This window comes from Electrona antarctica (assembly GCF_951216825.1).
Source record: "Electrona antarctica genome assembly, chromosome: 12".
Lineage (NCBI taxonomy): Eukaryota > Metazoa > Chordata > Actinopteri > Myctophiformes > Myctophidae > Electrona > Electrona antarctica.
The window spans coordinates 26,271,753-26,291,752 of NC_136793.1; the positions used below are offsets into that span (position 1 = coordinate 26,271,753).

Genomic DNA, 20,000 nt, shown 5'->3' on the forward strand with positions numbered 1-20,000 from the left:
CTGCAAGTAACTAACCTCTGGTTCTACACTAAACTGTATTAAGCACAGTTGTTTGCAGGACTCAGTTCCGTTAGAAGGATTCATGGTTTGGGGCGGGCCCCCGCTGGCCTAGTGGTCCTGGCGCATGCCACATATAGGCTCTGGCCCGACAGCGTGTCACGTGTTCGAGTCCTGTTCATGACGACCTTTGCCACGTGTCTCTCCCCTTCTCTCTCCCCCACTTTCCTGTCTTCACTAATAACTATCAATAAAGGCAAAAAGCCAAAAACAAATCTAGAAAAAGAAGGATTCATGGTTTTGAAAAGAAAGACAGAAAGAAAAAATATTCAAAATGGTCTTCTAATTTCGTAATGTCTGGTCCCAGCATGTCTGCCTGTTTTCCTGAAAGTAGACCACAGTGGATTGTTTGAAACTGACATCTTTTATCTCTGTGTGTGGCATCATGGATCAATCCAGGAGGACACGACACTGTGTGTACATACGCTTGTGAGTGTGTTTATACTTGGCAACAAGCCACTTCAATACAGCGCTGGCTCAAATATCGATTTGTTCTTCTCTTCAGGAAAAAAAATATCTTGGTTAAAATGATAAATGATGCCATTTTTCGGATGCAAGTCCATCCACGCACACGCCCGTGCGCATGCACACGCGCATGCACATGCACACGCACACACACACGCACGCACACACACACTCTCTCTCTCGCTCTGATCTCCTGCTGTAGATGCTAGGTTATTGGATTCATGTGTAGGCGTTCCTATAATCTTTGGCGTCCACCGGCCTGGTAGCATAAAGCTCTCATTACAGTGCGCGTGTGTTTCCAACAGGCTAATTGCGTCAGGGCTGTCTGAGGGCCCCATCGGCCCCTCAATCATTACAAGCAAAGACAGATGTTTTAGCACTTACTGTACCACTACCATACGTTGTACACACACACACACACACACACACACACACACACACACACACACACACACACACACACACACACACACACACACACACACACACACACACACACACACACACACACACACACACACACACACACACACACACACACACAATTACGTACGGTACCTGTGAAATATCTGATGTCTAAATCGGGCCCGTTTTAAGGATTTATGTGTTAACTTATTGATTCAACCCCCCAATCACACTATAAAGTTCCATTTTCCAGCCCAGAAGCATATTCAGCATGGCTGAATGCTAACCAACATATTCAGCATGGCTGAATGCTAACCAACATATTCAGCATGGCTGAATATGCTAACCAACATATTCAGCATGGCTGAATGCTAACCAACATATTCAGCATGGCTGATTGCTAACCAACATATTCAGCATGGCTGAATGCTAACCAACATATTCAGCATGGCTGAATATGCTAACCGTCTAATGCATGGCTTTTGAAGATTACGTCATATGGCAGCCATGTCTATGGGATTTCTAATGTTTGTTTAGAGCACTATATGACGTAAATCGTTTGCCAGCCAAGTCTATGGACGTTTGTTTAGGACACTAAAATGGTAAATGGTGCATTTATATAGCGCCTTTATCCAAGGCGCTTTACATAGATGGTGCATTACATTCACCCATTCACACACACATTCATACACCGATGGCGGCGGAAACCATGCAAGGCACCAACCAGCACATCAGGAGCAATTAGGGGTTCAGAGTCTTGCTCAAGGACACTTCGACACTAACTCTGGGGGAGCCCGGGTTCTAACTGGCAACCTTGCGGTTACCATCTGGCCACTCTACCCCTGATCCACCGCCGAGCCATGACGACGTGAGACGTCATGTGGCCGAAATACATGCAGTGGGCTCCCCTCACTTCACACAAGTGTGATATTTGATTAAAGGCCTACATTGTGTTGCTCACGTGCTGTGAGCTTGTGGATCTGCTATATTAGATATTTGATGGACAAGAGCTTGTGACTAAATAATAACTACATTAGATCCATACAAGGTTTCCACCCCGACATGGACGATATGTGTAAATTGGTATTTGAATTGGCTCCAGCACAAACTACGTCTGTGTGTTTTTGTCTGTATTGTGGCGGTCATTTACAGCAGGCTGCATGGAGCACTTCTACGTCTATTCCTGATGGCTTTTCCATGTGTGCTGAAAACACAAACACAGCTGCAATTTAATGACACTCAAATGCCTCTGGGATTTGGTTTGCATGTGCGTTCTGTGTATGTATGTGTGTGCGTGCGTGCGCACGTACAAGTGCATGCGCGCGTGTTCCACTGAGAGTCATAAAGACTTGTACGTTTTCCATAAGCAATAGGTTGTTCTGTGTATATCTAAAACATATATACAAACACAATCTCACACACACACACACACACACACACACACACACACACACACACACACACACACACACACACACACACACACACACACACACACACACACACACACACACACACACACACACACACACACACACACACACACACACACACACACACACACACACACACACACACACACAGCAGGGAGCCCCTGGATGGGACAAGAGAGGCTGTGGGGCTTCAGCAGATCTGCTGCAGTGTGATAAATGAGACAAATACATCCTGGCACTCGTTTCCTCTCTCACTCTCTCACTCTCTCTCTCTCTCTCTCTCTCATTAACACAACACTTAGGGAGGCATCTTCCATCTCTCCATCCCCATCCCCATCTTTCCGCGCACATTTCTCAATTCTTGATCAAACAACATGCATTTTCTTGCCGTCACTTTGTTTACTTGTTCAGCTCTATTTTCACCTTCTGAAGATGTCAGCAGTGACTCCAGCTTACTAAATTGATCATGGTGTCATAAAACAGCTTGCTTTTCTGAATAATGGCCGTGTTCTCACATTAAAAAGGCATCGTGTGCACTCAGTAGGTATCATGCAGCGTCGTAAGTGTCCCAATTCATGAGGAGCAAACATTCGGCAGAAAAAAACAGATCTACAAACTCGTGAGTTCTCTAGACGTTTCAGGTCGAGACTCGAGACACAAAAGAGAAATTTGTCGTTTGCCTGGGACCCAAACTATTGAAAATAGCAGATCTACAAGCGCACAGCGCGCGGGTCCGTGCCGCGTTGCTATGATAAAGTAGGGCATTCATTTACGAAAAAACACAAATAGTTGTAGATACAAGGTTTCCACCCGACACGACAACGACGGAAATATGGTTTAAGTGGTAAACCCCAACTCCATGCTGGAGTCGGTTTGCAGTAGAAGAGCAAGAAACATGCATTCACAGCATGCACACATACAATGTGTACACACACACACACACACACACACACACACACACACACACACACACACACACACACACACACACACACACACACACACACACACACACACACACACACACACACACACACACACACACACACACACACACACACACACACACGGCATGGGTTTCACTTTATGTCTGTATATGCAGCCATATCCCATCATATTACGCCATGAGTTTTACAGGCTAGACTCGGGAGTCTGATAAAGTGGAAGGAGCACTACCAATTACCCAGACCAATAAAGCATGGGCCTATACAGCTGTAGCTGTACTCTCTCTGTGTGTGTGTGTGTGTGTGTGTGTGTGTGTGTGTGTGTGTGTGTGTGTGTGTGTGTGTGTGTGTGTGTGTGTGTGTGTGTGCGCGTCGTGATTTGACTGAATAACGGCTTACTACTCTGTTTGTCACAGGACATACAGTAGAAGTCCCAAATGCAGATATACTGTGCACTTGCAGACATGCAACATATTGGGCAGAAACCTTGTATCTCCATATTTCAACTTTTACATAAATTTGTCATACAAGTGTCGTGGAAAAGTAGCGAAAATAAATAATAAATCTTCAAGCTCAAAATGCATTTCTGAAAATGTTTTGAGGGAAAGTGGTTGCGTCTTGTTTGTGGGTTTTATAAATATTGAACCAATGAAAAGTATTAACAGGAGCTTGTGACTACACTGGAGCCATTGGAACACATTATTTTTAGTAAATGTTGTAATTTCATGTATTTCCTGAAAGGGAACAGCTTCTGACCATGTACAGTTGGAGGCCATCGATATTGTCCTTTTCTTTTTGCTGAGGTTTGCGTGATCTGCGCAAAAGGACAGTTAACCTATTTTGGGCGGGAACCCCTTTTGGTGTTTTAAACATTGTTATAATTTAGCTATTGAAAAATATCAGATCTACAAGCTCATAGCGCGCCACCGAGTGGCGTGCTACGAGCTTGTAGGTCTGCTATTATTGAAAAATCGTGAAAATATTTATTTCAGAAAACTGGAGGATTTAGAAGGATTTTTTAAAATGTTGAGGTCAGGCCTAAATGGGTCAAATGATAAGGGACAATATCGGTGGCACCCAACTGTACCAAGACATGTACTGTAATGCTACGCCAACAGATGCTTACTAAGGTGGGGTCAAGATGTGAAGTGAATAAAGAGCCCTTGCACATAGACACTGCTCTATGACCTCTCCCTTGCACATAGACACTGCTCTATGACCTCTCCCTTGCACATAGACACTGCTCTATGACCTCTCCCTTGCACATAGACACTGCTCTATGACCTCTCCCTTGCACATAGACACTGCTCTATGACCTCTCCCTTGCACATAGACACTGCTCTATGACCTCTCCCTTGCACACAGACACTGCTCTATGACCTCTCCCTTGCACATAGACACTGCTCTATGACCTCTCCCTTGCACATAGACACTGCTCTATGACCTCTCCCTTGCACATAGACACTGCTCTATGACCTCTCCCTTGCACATAGACACTGCTCTATGACCTCTCCCTTGCACATAGACACTGCTCTATGACCTCTCCCTTGCACACAGACACTGCTCTATGACCTCTCGATTGACACGTAACAAAATTGCATCGGACTATGTGTGCAAAAGACCTTAAAATGACACTTTTATCACACCGATCATTGAGCTACTGTTTCCTCCAGGACTGCACTATTCCCAGCACATACTGTATTACAGCTTCCATCTGTCTGTCTGTCCATCATTCTCAATCTCCCATCTCCCCCCCCCCCCCCCCTCTCTCTCCCTCTCACATGAGTTGAAGCTTACAGGGAATCTTTCATTCTGCTGTGCTCTAAGGAATGCAGTAATCCAGTCTCTTGTGGTTACATGTGCATGTGCACGTGTGTGTATGTGTGTCTTTCCATCCATGAATGGCGATCGTGTGCGTGTGGTTAATAGAAAGCACATGACTCTTCCCTGCTGTCCCCCCCGCCCCGCCCCACCCAGCCCCACCCCCTATTCCCTCAGGTCTGATCGGTCACGGTGGGGATGAGCGCACGGTGCGTACGTGGAATGGACACGTGACGCGGCCGGGGATCTTAAGAGCCGGACATGCTTGTAACTGCACACACTAGAACCTCTCTACATGACACCTGCGATGACCCCGCCAATCATACCGCTACATGTATGTGGATATATACGCACAGGGCTGATGTTTGTTCAGAAAGTTATGCCCACTTAACCACTTGAACCCGATATACTTAGTAAACTAATACTGAGTGGACCGGGGTCCCCCAGGGCTGCCCCTACACCCCCTCCTGTACTCCAAATCTCTTTGGTGAAAATATATCTTTTGGGGGGGATTTTGTGCATGTATTTGTAAAGTATAGTTAAGAGTGACAGGAAACAGGGAGAGAGACGGGGAGTGACGCAGAGCAAAGGTCGTCGGGCTCGGGAATCTAACCCGTAACTTGCTGTCAGGCTGCATTAGAGCGTGGTATAACTACTAGGCCATCGGCGCCCTGACTTCCACAATTTTAAAATGCTTCCATCATGCGAGACGGAAGCTCTGAAAACGATCGGGGAGTAAAGCAGATGTTCCGTCTCCTCCCCGCTTCCGTTTTTATCTTTGCAGTCGCGGAAATTTGTCCCAATGTAAATCAAAATAATCTAAGCCTATATAGCTTGCTGCTTACCACAAATAGAACACAGCATATTTTAAAATATTATCGTGACTGGAAATGATTGGTCTGGCTACTTTTCATTGGTTAAATAATAAACATTAATAGTACCGGTATTCATATTATTTATAGACTTAAAGGGATAGTTCACCCCCAAAATGACTTGTTTTCCTATCCTAAGTATATTGTAAAAGAGACTTCAGTCTCAATGTGGTTTTTACTGGTTAAATAAAGGTAAAAAAAAAATACAATCCATTTTTTTTCTTTTCTTTTTTGTGTTCCTAAGCCAATACATTTGATGATGACCAGCTGTGGTTCCCTGTGGTTCCACTGTTTTTGGGTGAACTATCCCTTTAAACACTTCCAACGTGGCAATTTTTTTGCAATTTTTGTGCAATGTGGTCATATGACAAATAAAATAAAGCATTAATTTGTGTGGGGGGGGGGGGGGGGGGGGGGGGGGAATTATAAAAATGTAATATGAAATATGGATATGGAGAGCATGGTCTCTTGCCGACAGCGACAAAGTAGACTTTCTGCCAGTGATAGGGGAATTAGTTCCTGCAAATCCTGGCAATATTGCATGGTGGGAAATCAGTTCCAGGAATGAAAAATAAAAAGAAAGAATCACTCGATGCCTTCGAAGGTTTCTAAACTCCTTCGTTTTTTTCCACAAACCAATCTGTGTATGCCACAAAGACCGTGCGGCAATCTAAAATTGACTGATGTTCATTCACTTCATATTCAAAAGCCAAAAAGATGATTGGTTGGTGTTGGTTCATCCTGTGGCGAGTGACAGCTAAGCTCCCTCTGCATTTTAAATCAGCTCTTGAGACAAGAAAGTGCAAGGGAAAAAAAGAGAAAAATGGTGGAAAATGAAATGTGATGGTAAAAGCTCAGGTTCTCAGGATGGAAGTGGCGCTGTGGAGCACGTGGACGGCTCCCCAAGCAGGTTAGCACTAGGGGTTGGTCCCGGACCTCGGGACCAAGCAGGTACGGAACCCAACATGCATGGGTACCGGGTACCCATTACAATAATTCAACTTTGGTTCTAACTATCGGTTCCTACAGACGTGCGCAGTCACGCGCTAATTATTTATTTATTTATTTAACAGCAAAATCCGGTGAAACACTGTTGTAAGGAGTAGAGTAGCTGCAAGCGTCTCTCTCTCTCTGTCTCTCTATGCAGCATTGATGGGGGACGTGGGAGGTGGGGGATCGTTTGGGGATAACGTTTGCGCTTCAGCCAGTCAGCTGTCCAAAACAACCAGGACACTAACTCACTGCTTCTCAAACTTTTTCATGTCAAGGTCCCCCAAAATTAACTATTTGGCTATTTTCAAATAGCCGATGTATAGGGTTAAAGTGGTTGAACTCATTTGGATGCTATATTAATTAACTTTGCTGGGGACCCCCCACGGACCGGACCCCACTCTGAGAACACACTGAATTCAGTCAGGCCTGTACTATACTCAAATAAATCACATAGCTGATTGTTGATGTTGCCAATTGTCTCGAAGAACAAACACACTGACACAAAATGGCAATGTGCAAATATTCTTCTTTATATCAGCACCACCGATCAGAGCTACACAGCAAAATCCTGAACAGAGACTATTTACTTCATCATTCGATAAATAGCTAAAGTAGCTGATTAACAAGCGTACCAAGTTACCATGTGACATATCACATTCGCAACACACTGTAGATCTGAAATGTTTTGATAGATTGCCCAAAATTAGGCCAGTTATGCCCATGCATGTATGGAGAAAGATCTTTGTCAGGCATGCCCAAATATGGAGTCTATGCAGATGTCAGAACCAGCATTGTGATGTCAGAACTCCATATATGGAGATATAGGGCTGATCAGGTCCAGAGTCCGGGCAGACTTTTGTGCTGGTTCTGGACAACCGGCTATCCGACGGACTCAACACCGGACACTGCACTCCCTGTGGGGGTGTGGAACACGTGTGTCGAATTTGAAGTCGGTGAGGCGAACTGTTCTCGAGTTACGTGGATTACAGACATACGTACATACGTACGTACACAGAGACTTGGTGCATTTATAGATAGTGTTAATCAGTGTTTCAAAATGAGGGGCCATGGAGCCCAGTAGCTGACCCAGATCATCCTTTAGTAGGCCTCCGGTCTACCTGATGCTGGAGAGACAGGGGAGTATACAGTGAAGTTAGTGCACTCACACACGCACACACACACGAGCGTGCACACGCGCGCACCCCCCCCCACACACACACACACTCCTCTTCTGACCATTTCCTGCCCTGATGTGATGAAGTCTGGCCGGAAACAGTCGTTTCCCTAAACGTATCCCTAAATGCTCACACATCCCTGATCTGCTGCCAATAAATCACACACTGAGACACAGAGAGAGAGAGAGAGAGAGAGAGAGAGAGAGAGAGAGAGAGAGAGAGAGAGAGAGAGCAAGAACCAGGAGACAGCAAACTAGAGATAGAGAAAAACAGATATGAGGGAAAACCAGATGTGTGAAGTTCTGTCGATCTCCTACGTAGCTTGGGAGTGGGGGTAGGGGGTGCATGTGTTGGGTGGGGTATAAGATGGGAAGAACCAAATATGTGGCATATGAAGTGTAATTTCTTGTGCGTGATGTCTCACCCAAGTCTACAAACAGAATACAAACAAGCCGTAAAAATGCCATTACCAGTCCGGACGTGCTTTATTTCATGGATATCAGTCGAGCGCTAAACAAACAGAGACAGCGTGCAGATGAGGCTGTCTGGTAATTTGCTGCTCAAGTTTTCCCATTACGAGCAGCAGTATGCATCTCACTCGCGCTGGAGCACGCGCACAATGCGGTCTGCGCTTACACCATGCCAAAAAGCAGAGTGCGGGATTAAATTCCCTCTGTCTGAGGCTGTTGTGTCTCGCTTGAGCACCCCCCCCCCCCCCTACTGCACGGCTATGTTGGTGGGAAGCCCCCCCCCCTTAAACAACACAGATTGAAACTATTTCCAAGGTTTGTGTCCCAGCCCGCCCAGTCTGCCTTCCCTCTGCTTATCCCAACCTAGTGGAGCAGAATAATGTCCGCCACCTGCCCACCCCACCCAACTGACTGCACAGCCCTTTGATCATGTCCTCCCTACTGTCTGGCCCCCCAGGAGGTCTCCAGTTACCTACCACACACACACACACATTACTATACTTGTAAGACAGCACGTCAACATTTTAGGACGGGGATTTTATCGACACCATTTAAAAATAATGAAGTTGTGCTTACAGCGATCACTTATATGACGTGTCACACAGCTGGATCACTGGAAGCAGAACTGTGGATTAAATGCACATAATAATATGCAGGTATAGAATAGTAGGCTACAGAATAGAAGAATAGACTAGAATAGACATTCATCAATGTGGATGGCCATATCGTTATCGTTATAGTTAACATATGCAAAGCTATTTAATTCCTGAAATACTGAATGAAGCGCCAGGATGCGCAATCATACATTTATGAATGGAATCCTGGCCGCGTCCATGTCCCTCTTTTTGCTCGTACAGAACTCCCCCCCCCCCCTCCCCACAGTCCCGCAACACGACACTGCTGCTTTGCCAATGCATAACAGAGTTGTCCGACTCTGAATTACATCATATTCAGTCCACATATACTGTAAATACATTAAATTATTTTAAACATCCCATGTCACAGTCATTTATAGCAGTGCCATTTTGGTGCATTCAGGCATGCACGGAGATAAATTAACTATGCTCAGCTTTTGAGGCAGATGAAGTGCACACAATATATTGCATCAAACAACGCCTCTTGCTTTTAATTGATCTTTAAATTTTTTTGTTATTCATGTCCTCACTGTATTGTATTGCATTACTGCTCTTGTTTTTTTTAATGTGTATGCCTTGCTTTTCTTTCTTTTTTTTCCTCCATTGCTCTGTAAAGCACTTTGAGCTGCATTTCATGTCATGAAAGGTGCTATACAAATAAAGTTTTATTATTATTATTATTATTATTATTATTATTATTATTATAAAGCCAGCGGCTCGTTGCGGTCCTTTCACATGTAGTTACTTTATCAGCTGAAGTCTCTCTTCAACAACCTGATACAGCAACGCTTTTTAGTTAAGTGTGTGCGTGCGTGTGTGCGTGCGTGCATAAAGGAGATGGTACACAACACGTTGTCACGGTAACCGGCACAGCTGGCCACAAGACCGCTGATCGCCACGTAGGTGTGAATGAAGTGACAGTGCGTTCTTCCCCCATTAAATCGCAGTGGCTCTCAAACTGTACAATAATTGCCAAAACACTAAAGATTTTCATGAGAAAAACACACAGACAAAACACTTTCACTTTCAGGATTTTTCAAAAATAGCAAGATTGTGAGCTTGTAGATCGGCTGTCTTTGCTACGTTTGCCCAGAACAAAGTAGGTTTTAATTTAAAACAAAACAAAAACAAAACACATTAAAAGTTGAAACATGAAGATGCAAGCTTTCTGCTCGACGGCGACGATGGGTTTCCTGTTTCCAGCTGAGGAGCACCAGAGATGTTGGCCAGGGTTAACCGGCAGCCACACTGAGGAGCACCAGAGATGTTGGCCAGGGTTAACCGGCAGCCACAGCCCTTCTTCCCCTACAGGGTTTCCTGTCCTGATCGGCAGGGGCAGACAGGCCCTCTCATTACGGAGACCGCAGATGAAAATGAGAGCAAAATGAGGCCCATTACCGCGAGACCGTGACTAATGGTCCTCGGCAGAACCCCTCCACACTCACTGGACACATGCACCATGTCGTGCACGTTACACATGCGCGTGCCAACACGCACGCACGCAGATATATACACACACACACACGTACAGTGCTGCAGAAGCACGGTGATATACAGAACACGCCTAACATACTTGCTAAAGGTGTTTGCACTTTCAATCACTCTCTCTTTCCTGCAGACATGTGTGGAAACGCTCACACACACACACACACACACACACACACACACACACACACACACACACACACACACACACACACACACACACACACACACACACACACACACACACACACACACACACACACACACACACACACATATAAAAGAGGGGAAGGAGGTAATAAAGTCTGGCTCTATTAAAGTGACCCTGATCTCAGGCCGCTCTGTGGGGGGTTGTCTGGTTCTTTCCAGTGTGTATGTATGGTTGTGTGTGTGTGTGTGTGTGTGTGTGTGTGTGTGTGTGTGTGTGTGTGTGTGTGTGTGTGTGTGTGTGTGTGTGTGCTCGCACGTGTGTACAAGCATGCGTTTGTACATATTTTGTGTGTGTGTGTGTGTGTGTGTGTGTGTGTGTGTGTGTGTGTGTGTGTGTGTGCGTGCGTGCGTGTGTGCGTGCGTGCGTGCGTGCGTGCGTGCGTGCAGATCCCCTAATGACCCATGATGCCATTAGTCTTAAACACTACTCTGGCCCACAATAACAATGCTATGGTCTCTCTTCGCTTCCCTCTTCCCTCCTTCACTTCCATCCTCTGTCCTCGGCCTCTCCTGTCCGCTCACGTTTCCTCTCCTCCAAACTAGACTCTTTTTCTCTCCTCCCCCTCCTCAGGTCGCTGCTCTACATTACTGTGCACCACTGTTCTCAAAGTAGGGTCCGGGGACGCCTCAGGGCTCCTTGAGGGGGTTCCAGGGAGTCCCCATCAAAATGAGTTAATCCTACAATCAAAATAATTTGATATTTGCGTCGCATTACTACACGTCGTGATTGGCTATATTTTCCTTTGAAAAAGACAGAACCACTGCCGTAGGCCTACACAATAAAATCCAAACGACTCTTATGCGGGTCAAACGGGTTAGATTTGTACATGCCAGTAATTAGAACTGGAGGGTTTTACCGTGTACTGTATGTTCATTGCCTGGCATGAATTTAAAATCATCATCTTCTTCTAGCACTAACTGCTTTCTCTATACCTTTCCTCTCTTAAACCACTTGAACCCCAGCATCCATATTCAGGGGGGAGCATTGGCCAACCCCCAAGCCCCCCCACACACCGCCCAGCAGCAGGCAGTGCGGGCTCCGGAGCCCCTGCCTTCATCAGACCCGACCAGATCCTCCGGTGGGGCCCGCGCCCCATTCAGCAGCTTAATTCAGCTGATTCAACTGTTATATATGTATGACTATCATGTTCATCCATTCATTCATTCAATCCATTCATACTCAATGTATTCCCTTTCCACAATAAATATCATTGAATTCATTCTGTGTAGTGAAATCTCTTAAGTTGAATTTTACGTCACAGTGTCTGAGCAAATAGGCATAGTGTCTATTTTATGTCATGATGATGTGCGATGATAAGAGCGCCCCTCACTTCACACGGGTGTGATTTTTGAATCCACGATACATTAAACAAAATGGCCAGGTGTGGCATCAAGTGGAAACACAAACGTCTCCAACTTTGGGCCATTTTTTATGCTGTATAAATGTAACCATGTGAACCCTGGTGTCTCTATTCCAGGGGGAAAGTCAAATGATTATTAGGGCTTAAGTGGTTAATATCCCATTTCCCTCCATCTCCTTTCTTGTTGATCTTACACTCTGCCAAACGTTCTTTACTATCTCTTGTCTTTCAACACCCGCCCACCCCAAACCCCTTTTTCCTCGCGCCATTTTTCAGATCCGTGATTTATAGACGCTGATGGAGGGAGGAGTGAGATGGTAGTGAGGGAGATGAGAAAGGGAGGGAGGGGGGGGGGGTGCGTTTGAAGTATATGGAGGAGTAATATAAAATACACCTGGCCCATCCAGGGGCACTTTCTATACCCAGAAACAAAGAGAAGGGAGGGGAGGGGGCTGTAGGGGTAGAGGCAGTGCTGGGGAGAAGGTGGAGGGGGGTCACCTCGTGTTTCCTTTCAGGATGGCTTTTATGGCGTAACTTCAAACGCTGAACCACTCTCTGCAAGCCCCAAACCCCCCCACTCCCTCCCTCCCGCAATCCATCCGTCCGTCCTTCTGCACGTCCGTCCATCCGTCCCTCCCTCCTTCTTTCACTCTATTGTGCGTGGCCAAGCGGACAGTAATTGGCTATTCTTTCACAAGGCTGATTTCAGCACCCCCCTACCCACCCTTCCACAGGAAGAGGCCATTTCGCTGCCCCTTGGAAGTGTGTGCATTCTGTGCGCGGCACTACGCGTGCGTGTGTGTGTGTGTGTGTGTGTGTGTGTGTGTGTGTGTGTGTAGTATGTGCGTGTGATCCGTTCCTCAGACATCATAAACATGCCAGGACAGTGTCAGGTGGTTGAAGGTTGTGCACTGGCTCCAGCCGCTGCAGGCATTTCATTCAGATCCCACGGTGCTCTCTAACTTAAACCATAGCCGTTGGGATAATAGAAAGCAGAAAAGAGTGCTCCCATATTCAGTGAACAAGGGTTATATACAGTACCGTATAGGAAAAAAAACTGTAGGTCTTATAGCTATGCCTTTCATGTTGAATACGTTTTCTGTCTCTCTCTTTTTAAAGCCAAAAGTATTTTTTTTTTTTAATTTGCACGTTGTTGAAGACGATATTGGTTTGGCTTGGACTGAGTCAACTGCTTTCGATAGCATCTCCAAATGATATTCTGGAGCTCTCAAAGGCACATGAAGGGAAGGCCATTGCATAGTGCTGCCACTTATTCCTATATAATAACGTGTATACAGTATAAAAGGGATGAGAAACCTTGGCGTCGGCTGCAGACTCTGCAGGGTCTGAGCATATTGAGACTGATACATGAAAGATGCTGCTCTGTTGCTGCTAATGACTTCTGGCCCTCTGCGTGGCTTATGGATCAGTGTGTGTTCATTAATGATGCACGCTGTCTGAGTGTGCGTGTGTGCACGCCGGCGTGCACGCTTGCATGTGGGCGTTAATTAGGGCTCTCTAGGGATAGGTAATCCCTTGCACCCACTCACTCACACATGCGTGCACACATGCACACACACACTTAACAAAACACACTCCTTAGACATCCTGTGACCCCTGAAATTGACCCCTGGTCTTGACCAAACTTGACGGACATACAGGCATAAACACAGACGCAATCCCACATGCTCACACACGGACCATGGCGCTTGTGCTTAAAACACACACAGGCATGTATGAATACATGCGTGCAAGGCACACTTACGCGCGCACATGCACGCCCACGCACACACACGCACACACATACAGACACACACACAACTCTGAGTCTCTGAGTGTAAAAACAGTATTTTACTGTGTAGCGATGATTGAACATCCAGACATCTTCAAATCTACAATGAACAAACAAGACGGATCTCACAAACATTTCACACAAACACAGCTATAGGTTTTCCCACATTTTCAAAGAGCGCCATCATCAGATCCCAGATAGGGCAACAGATGAAGAGACAAAGAATGGACGGAGATTGACGTGTTGCAGAGAAAAAGAAAAAAAGAGACCCACACAGCGAGGTGCGGGAGAGAGGGAGGAGACAGCGGATCTATTTAGAGCGGTGGTCATTCAAGCCAAAGAGCCTCCTACCTCTTTGTAGTTCACCTTGGGCTCGGCTTTCTTCCGCTTTCTGCCCTTTCCCTGCATGCTCCGACTGAGCTGAATCCATTTTATAACCTGCAGGAGAGAGAGATAGACAAGGAGAGAGGGAGGGAGGGAGGGAAGGAGGGAAGGAGGGACGGACGGACGGAAGGAAGGAAGAAAGGCAGGAAAGAAAAGAACGGATAGAAGGTAGAAGGAGAATGGAGAAAGAAGGGAGTGAAAGGGATTTTAAGTAAGTAAACAGAACAGAGTGACCCAGGCGGAAAGAGACAGAGAGAGTGAGAGAGAGAGAGAGAGAGAGAGAGAGAGAGAGAGAGAGAGAGAGAGAGAGAGAGAGAGAGAGAGAGAGAGGGTGAAAGAGAGAGAGAGAGAGAGAGAGAGAGAGAGAGAGAGAGAGAGAGAGAGAGAGAGAGAGAGAGAGAGAGAGAGCGAGAGAGAAAGAGAGGGTGAAAGAGAGGGTGAAAGAGAGAGAGAGAGAGAGAGAGAGAGAGAGAGAGAGAGAGAGAGTCACATCTAATATCATCAAGTAACTATAAACAGACTTTAGGCACACTTTCCATTGCTAAAGTGGAAAGACACACATACACAGAAACACACACACACACACACAAAACCACACACAGTCAATGACTCACTCGCACGCAAGCCCTGACAGGGTGTCAACGCTGAAGGTATAAGTCGCTGTGGCTTCTATGGGAAAAGCGGTGAGCACCATTTGCACGCACGCACGCACGCACGCACGCACGCACACACACACGCGCACGCACGCACACACACACGCACGCATGTACGCATGCACACACAGGCACGCACGCACGCACGCACGCACGCACGCACGCACGCACGCACGCACGCACGCACGCACGCAGGCAGGCAGGCAGGCACGCACAATGTTATGGAGAGACAAAGAGTTATAGTGTAAGTAGCCTGGTGAGACGGCGCCTGCAGCACGGTGGCTCCTCCACCATAGATCTCCATTAAACTACCAGTCACTACCATGCTGAACCTCCATCCACCTTCTGCAGTCTGCTTCAATCACATCACACCTGGCCGAGGAAAACCTACGCTCAGACTGCCTCAAACCAGCCCCAATAAAACTACCAGTATACAGTAAAAAGTGCTACATTTAACTCTACGAGTCCAATTTTGGTTATAATTGTACACATTTGTACAGAGTTACAAATTGACAGAATTAACACTGAGAATTTTACTGTGCATGTTCAAAATGCATTCCGCCAATATTGCACTCACGTTTGCATCATATTCACTTACTGACAGACATTAGGGAAGCCATAACTACACGGCACATTTAACTCTTGAATGCCCTCACTAGTCCATTTTGAACACTCTAAGGGTTTAAATGAATGCTCCAGATTTGGCCGTCGTGTGAAGGCTTGACCCGGAGGAGGAGGACGGATAGAGCTCATTAAGCAAAGTATTAATTATGACAACAACAACAACATGAGAACTGTCAAGGAACTGAGGAGGTCTGGAGCGACGTGTCACGCAACAGATGGAACACCAGCGTCTCTGTGCACCGCACTTCACCCAGAGAGAGAGAGACACACACACACACACACACACACACACACACACACACACACACACACACACACACACACACACACACACACACACACACACACACACACACACACACACACACACACACACACACACACACACACACACACACACACACACACAGGAGGTAAAGAGACATGCAGGTGGTAGAGATTAACAGAGAGAGAGAGAGAGAGAGAGAGAAAGAGAGAGAGAGGAGACTGACACTGAAAAGGGAAGAAACACAACACAACGGGTACCCAAGCAGTTGAAAAGGTCTGACAAATGCCCCTGTTGTCCTGGTGCTTCCCAGTCGCAGGAGAGAAGAGAAGACAGACACAGACCCAGATACACACAGAGAGAGACAGAGAGAGAAGAGAGAGAGAGAGAGAGAGAGAGAGAGAGAGAGAGAGAGAGAGAGAGAAAGAGAGGGAGAGAGAGAGCTTACCTCTGCTTTGACTTCGTCCACCAGCCGCGCTTGTGACCACACGGCACTCCTTTCACACAGCCACTGAAGGAAAAGAGAAAAGAGAGAATCTAGTGAGCCTGAGGGAGGGAGAGAGAGAGAGACTGAGAGAGGGAGAGACAGACAGAGAGCACGGGAAGGGGAGGGAGAGAAGAGAGGAAGGGAGGAGAAGGAGGAGGAGAGGAGAGGAGAGGGAGGGAGCACGATCACTTGTTCCTCTGACGGAAACTCACGACTTGACTCTGGAGGATAAGAGAGTGCGGGAGAGAGAGAGAGGAAGGAGAGAAAGAAAGAGAGAGAGAGCGAAAGGAAGGAGAGAAAGAGAGAGAGAGAGAGAGCGAGAGGAGGACAAGAGAGAACAGGGGGTGTAGGGAGTGAAGAAATAAACAAATGAAAATCCCGTCATTAATTGGCAAGCACAGTGACACACAGGACAGTGGCTAACAATCCACTCCCTATATACACACGCACACACGTGCACACAAGCACACGCACGCACACACACACACACACACAATCCCCTGCCTATTCACCGCCACCCTATGTATACCCCTCTGCACGCACGTGCACGCACACACACACATCTCCAAACACACACAGCACTTAACCTTATTAAAGCTTTCAGTGGAGCCACCGCTCCAGTGTGAATCACACATCAAAGTGATGACAAGAGAATAAGAGAATGAAATAGAAAGAAAGGGAGAAAGAGGGGGAGAGAGAGAGAGAGAGAGAGAGAGGAACAGAAAGGGAGAGAGAGGTTGAGATGGGGACATGGAGAGAGTGAGAGATAGATGGGAATAAAGAGATGAGGTGAGGGGGGAAGGAGGGATGGTAAGATGAAGAAAAGGAGGAGGAGGAGGGGGGAGAGAGGGATGGGGAGAGGGAGATAGACAGGAGACAGGCAGGAGTGTGAGTGAGTGTGTGGAAACACATTGTTGTCTCCACCAGGCCGAAGGCATGGGGAGAGAGTATGTTTTGCACTCCGTCCGTGTGTGTGTGTGTCCTTCCGTCCGTCCTTCTGTCCGTCCGTTATCAGCTAATCTCCGGCACCGTTGGCCCGATCAATGCCAAACTTTGCACACACACTCCCTGGATGCCAACGATGAACCTCTGCCCCACATTTTCCAGAACGGCCTGTTATAGCGCCACCATGAGGCAGCTTTTCACATTGTTTACCTAAAACTGCACCGATCTGCGTGATACGTTGCATGCACACTCCCTAGAGGCCAAGGACAAACCTTTGACCTGCATTTTCCGCATCTGCCTTTTATAGCGCCACCAGGAGGCTGACTTTTGTAAAACACATTTTTTGATATTACTCCTCCAGATTCTGTCCAAAAATCTCACAAATCGTTACACAGTATCTCTATGGTCATGTGCTCAAGTCGGATCTGTCCGATATTTCATATTCCATCCTAATTGGCTATAATTGGCTTTCACAGTTTGCAAGATTGCCCGTTTTGAACAAAAGCCTCAAATCATGAACGCAGCATGCAATTTACGTGAAATCTTTCACACATTTTCTTACTAGGCTGAGGAATATATCCCACCCTTTTCACATTGGCCTGTTATAGCGCCACCAACAGGTTGATTTTTGCAAAACACATTTTTGGAACAAAATGCTTAAAAAACATGTTTATATTAATCCTAAACATTTTGCCAAACATCTCACACAGTCCTATCCTCCTGGTGGAGACCTGTGCCCAGAAGGGCACTTTTTCTAGTTTGTAATGCAACACCGCTCTCACACTCACGGGAGGTCCTGTCATATCGTATCCAAAAGGTGTACACAGTAAATAACCTCGGTATTCATTTAACTTCTTTTACACTATCTTAGTTACATTAACAGCATATTCAAACTCTAACACACACACACACACACACACACACACACACACACACACACACACACACACACACACACACGCACAGTACAGTACAGTACTAGAGCTGGGACTCGATTAAAATTTTTAATCTAATTAATCAGAGGCTTTGTAGTTAATTAATCTCGATTAATCGCATTTTAATCGCATATCATTATTTGACCCGAGAACAGTGAGAAAGCTATTTTTTCAAATGGATTTTGGTATACTAGTGAATCAATGAATAGTGACTACAGGATACCACTCATTTTCAACATTTTACTGTCATTAATATACCTTAGAGCTGTTAATAATAATAAATAATAAAAAGGTCACCCCATTCTGTGTTGCCTAGAACTGGAGGTCTGAAAAAAAATCAGTGACAGTAACAAGTACATCTTAGTGACATCACAAAGCTGTACTTCATATTGTTACTGTTTTTTGTCAGACCTCCAGTTCTAGGCAACAAAAAATGAGGTGACTTTTTATTATTTCCAGTTTTCCACACAACTCCATAGAAAAATGTTGAAAATGAGTGGTATTCCCCTTTAAGCAATACAACTTTTTTTTCAACAGATAAACAAGTGCAGCAAGTGCCTATATAAAGTGGCTATGAATACTCAAATGTGCTTTGCATGGTGGGGCATTATTAGGGGGGAAACACTTAGACAAAGGAATAAAATAAAAAACGGTGGAATGAACTAGCTGGGGAATGCATTTCACATGGGGTTGGGGCAGACCATTGTCTGACCACGGACTTTCACACTTGCTGCTTCAGTATGTTTCGCATCGAGGACAGCTTGACAGCTTCGTGCTGTGGTGAAATCTCCGCGAGCTTGCGTGCAAGCCTCTACTCTGCGAGACATGCTAAGCTGAAGCAGCTAGCATGGAAGCTAGCTCTGATCCATAGCTCTGGCTATGGACCAGAGCTAGCATGAAGCATGGAAGCTAACATTGGTCATATGGCTTATGGATCCGATTCCTTTCCCTCTGACATTGCACACAACCATGCTGCTATCCACGCGTCCATCCGATAGCTTTTAAATCTTTTAAATTTGCCCCATCCACGGAGCAAAAGCGATATAAGCGGCTTCTTCATTCGATTCGTTTCTCGTTTGGGTGGTGTTGTTGTCTGACGGAGCTGTAGTGTAGAGTGAGGGGGGGGGGGGCTGCTCCTCCCCCTGCAAGCTGTGCAAGGCATGCAGCAGCCTAATGAGCCTATTCAGTACTAGAAATGCGCCCAGTGAGAAACGTTCCGCCGTGAAAAAAAAGGTGCGATTAAATGCGTTAATTTTTTTAACGCGTTAATTTTTCTGTAGTTAATTAATCTCAATTAACGCGTTAAAGTCCCGGCCCTATACAGTACAGTACAGTACAGTACAGTACAGTACAGTACAGTACAGTACAGTACAGTACAGTACAGTACAGTATGTGCACAGATTCAGCTGTTAGCTTTATCACAGGCAGATAAGTTTGGCTAGTACGAGTAGGTGCTTTGCTATTTGTGCATGCATTACATAAACGCATCGCATGGGACATGCGGCGCACACAAAAGTACAAAGAAAGAAAAACAGGGAGTGAGCGAGAGAGGGATGGAGAGATACAGACACAGAGAGTGAGAGAAAGAG

At 46.0% G+C, this 20,000-nt stretch overlaps 1 protein-coding gene across 1 annotated transcript in view; it reads right to left on the reverse strand.

The window, feature by feature from the left end:
• Window positions 1-20,000, reverse strand: part of aopep (aminopeptidase O (putative)) — a 122,049-nt gene that overhangs the window by 46,905 nt on the left and 55,144 nt on the right. Inside the window, exons 13-14 of the mRNA XM_079517127.1 lie at window positions 16,493-16,555; window positions 14,470-14,556 (exon numbers count right to left, since the gene is read on the reverse strand). Coding sequence (XP_079373253.1) covers window positions 14,470-14,556; window positions 16,493-16,555 — 150 coding nt within the window. The remainder of the gene's footprint in view (window positions 1-14,469; window positions 14,557-16,492; window positions 16,556-20,000) is intronic.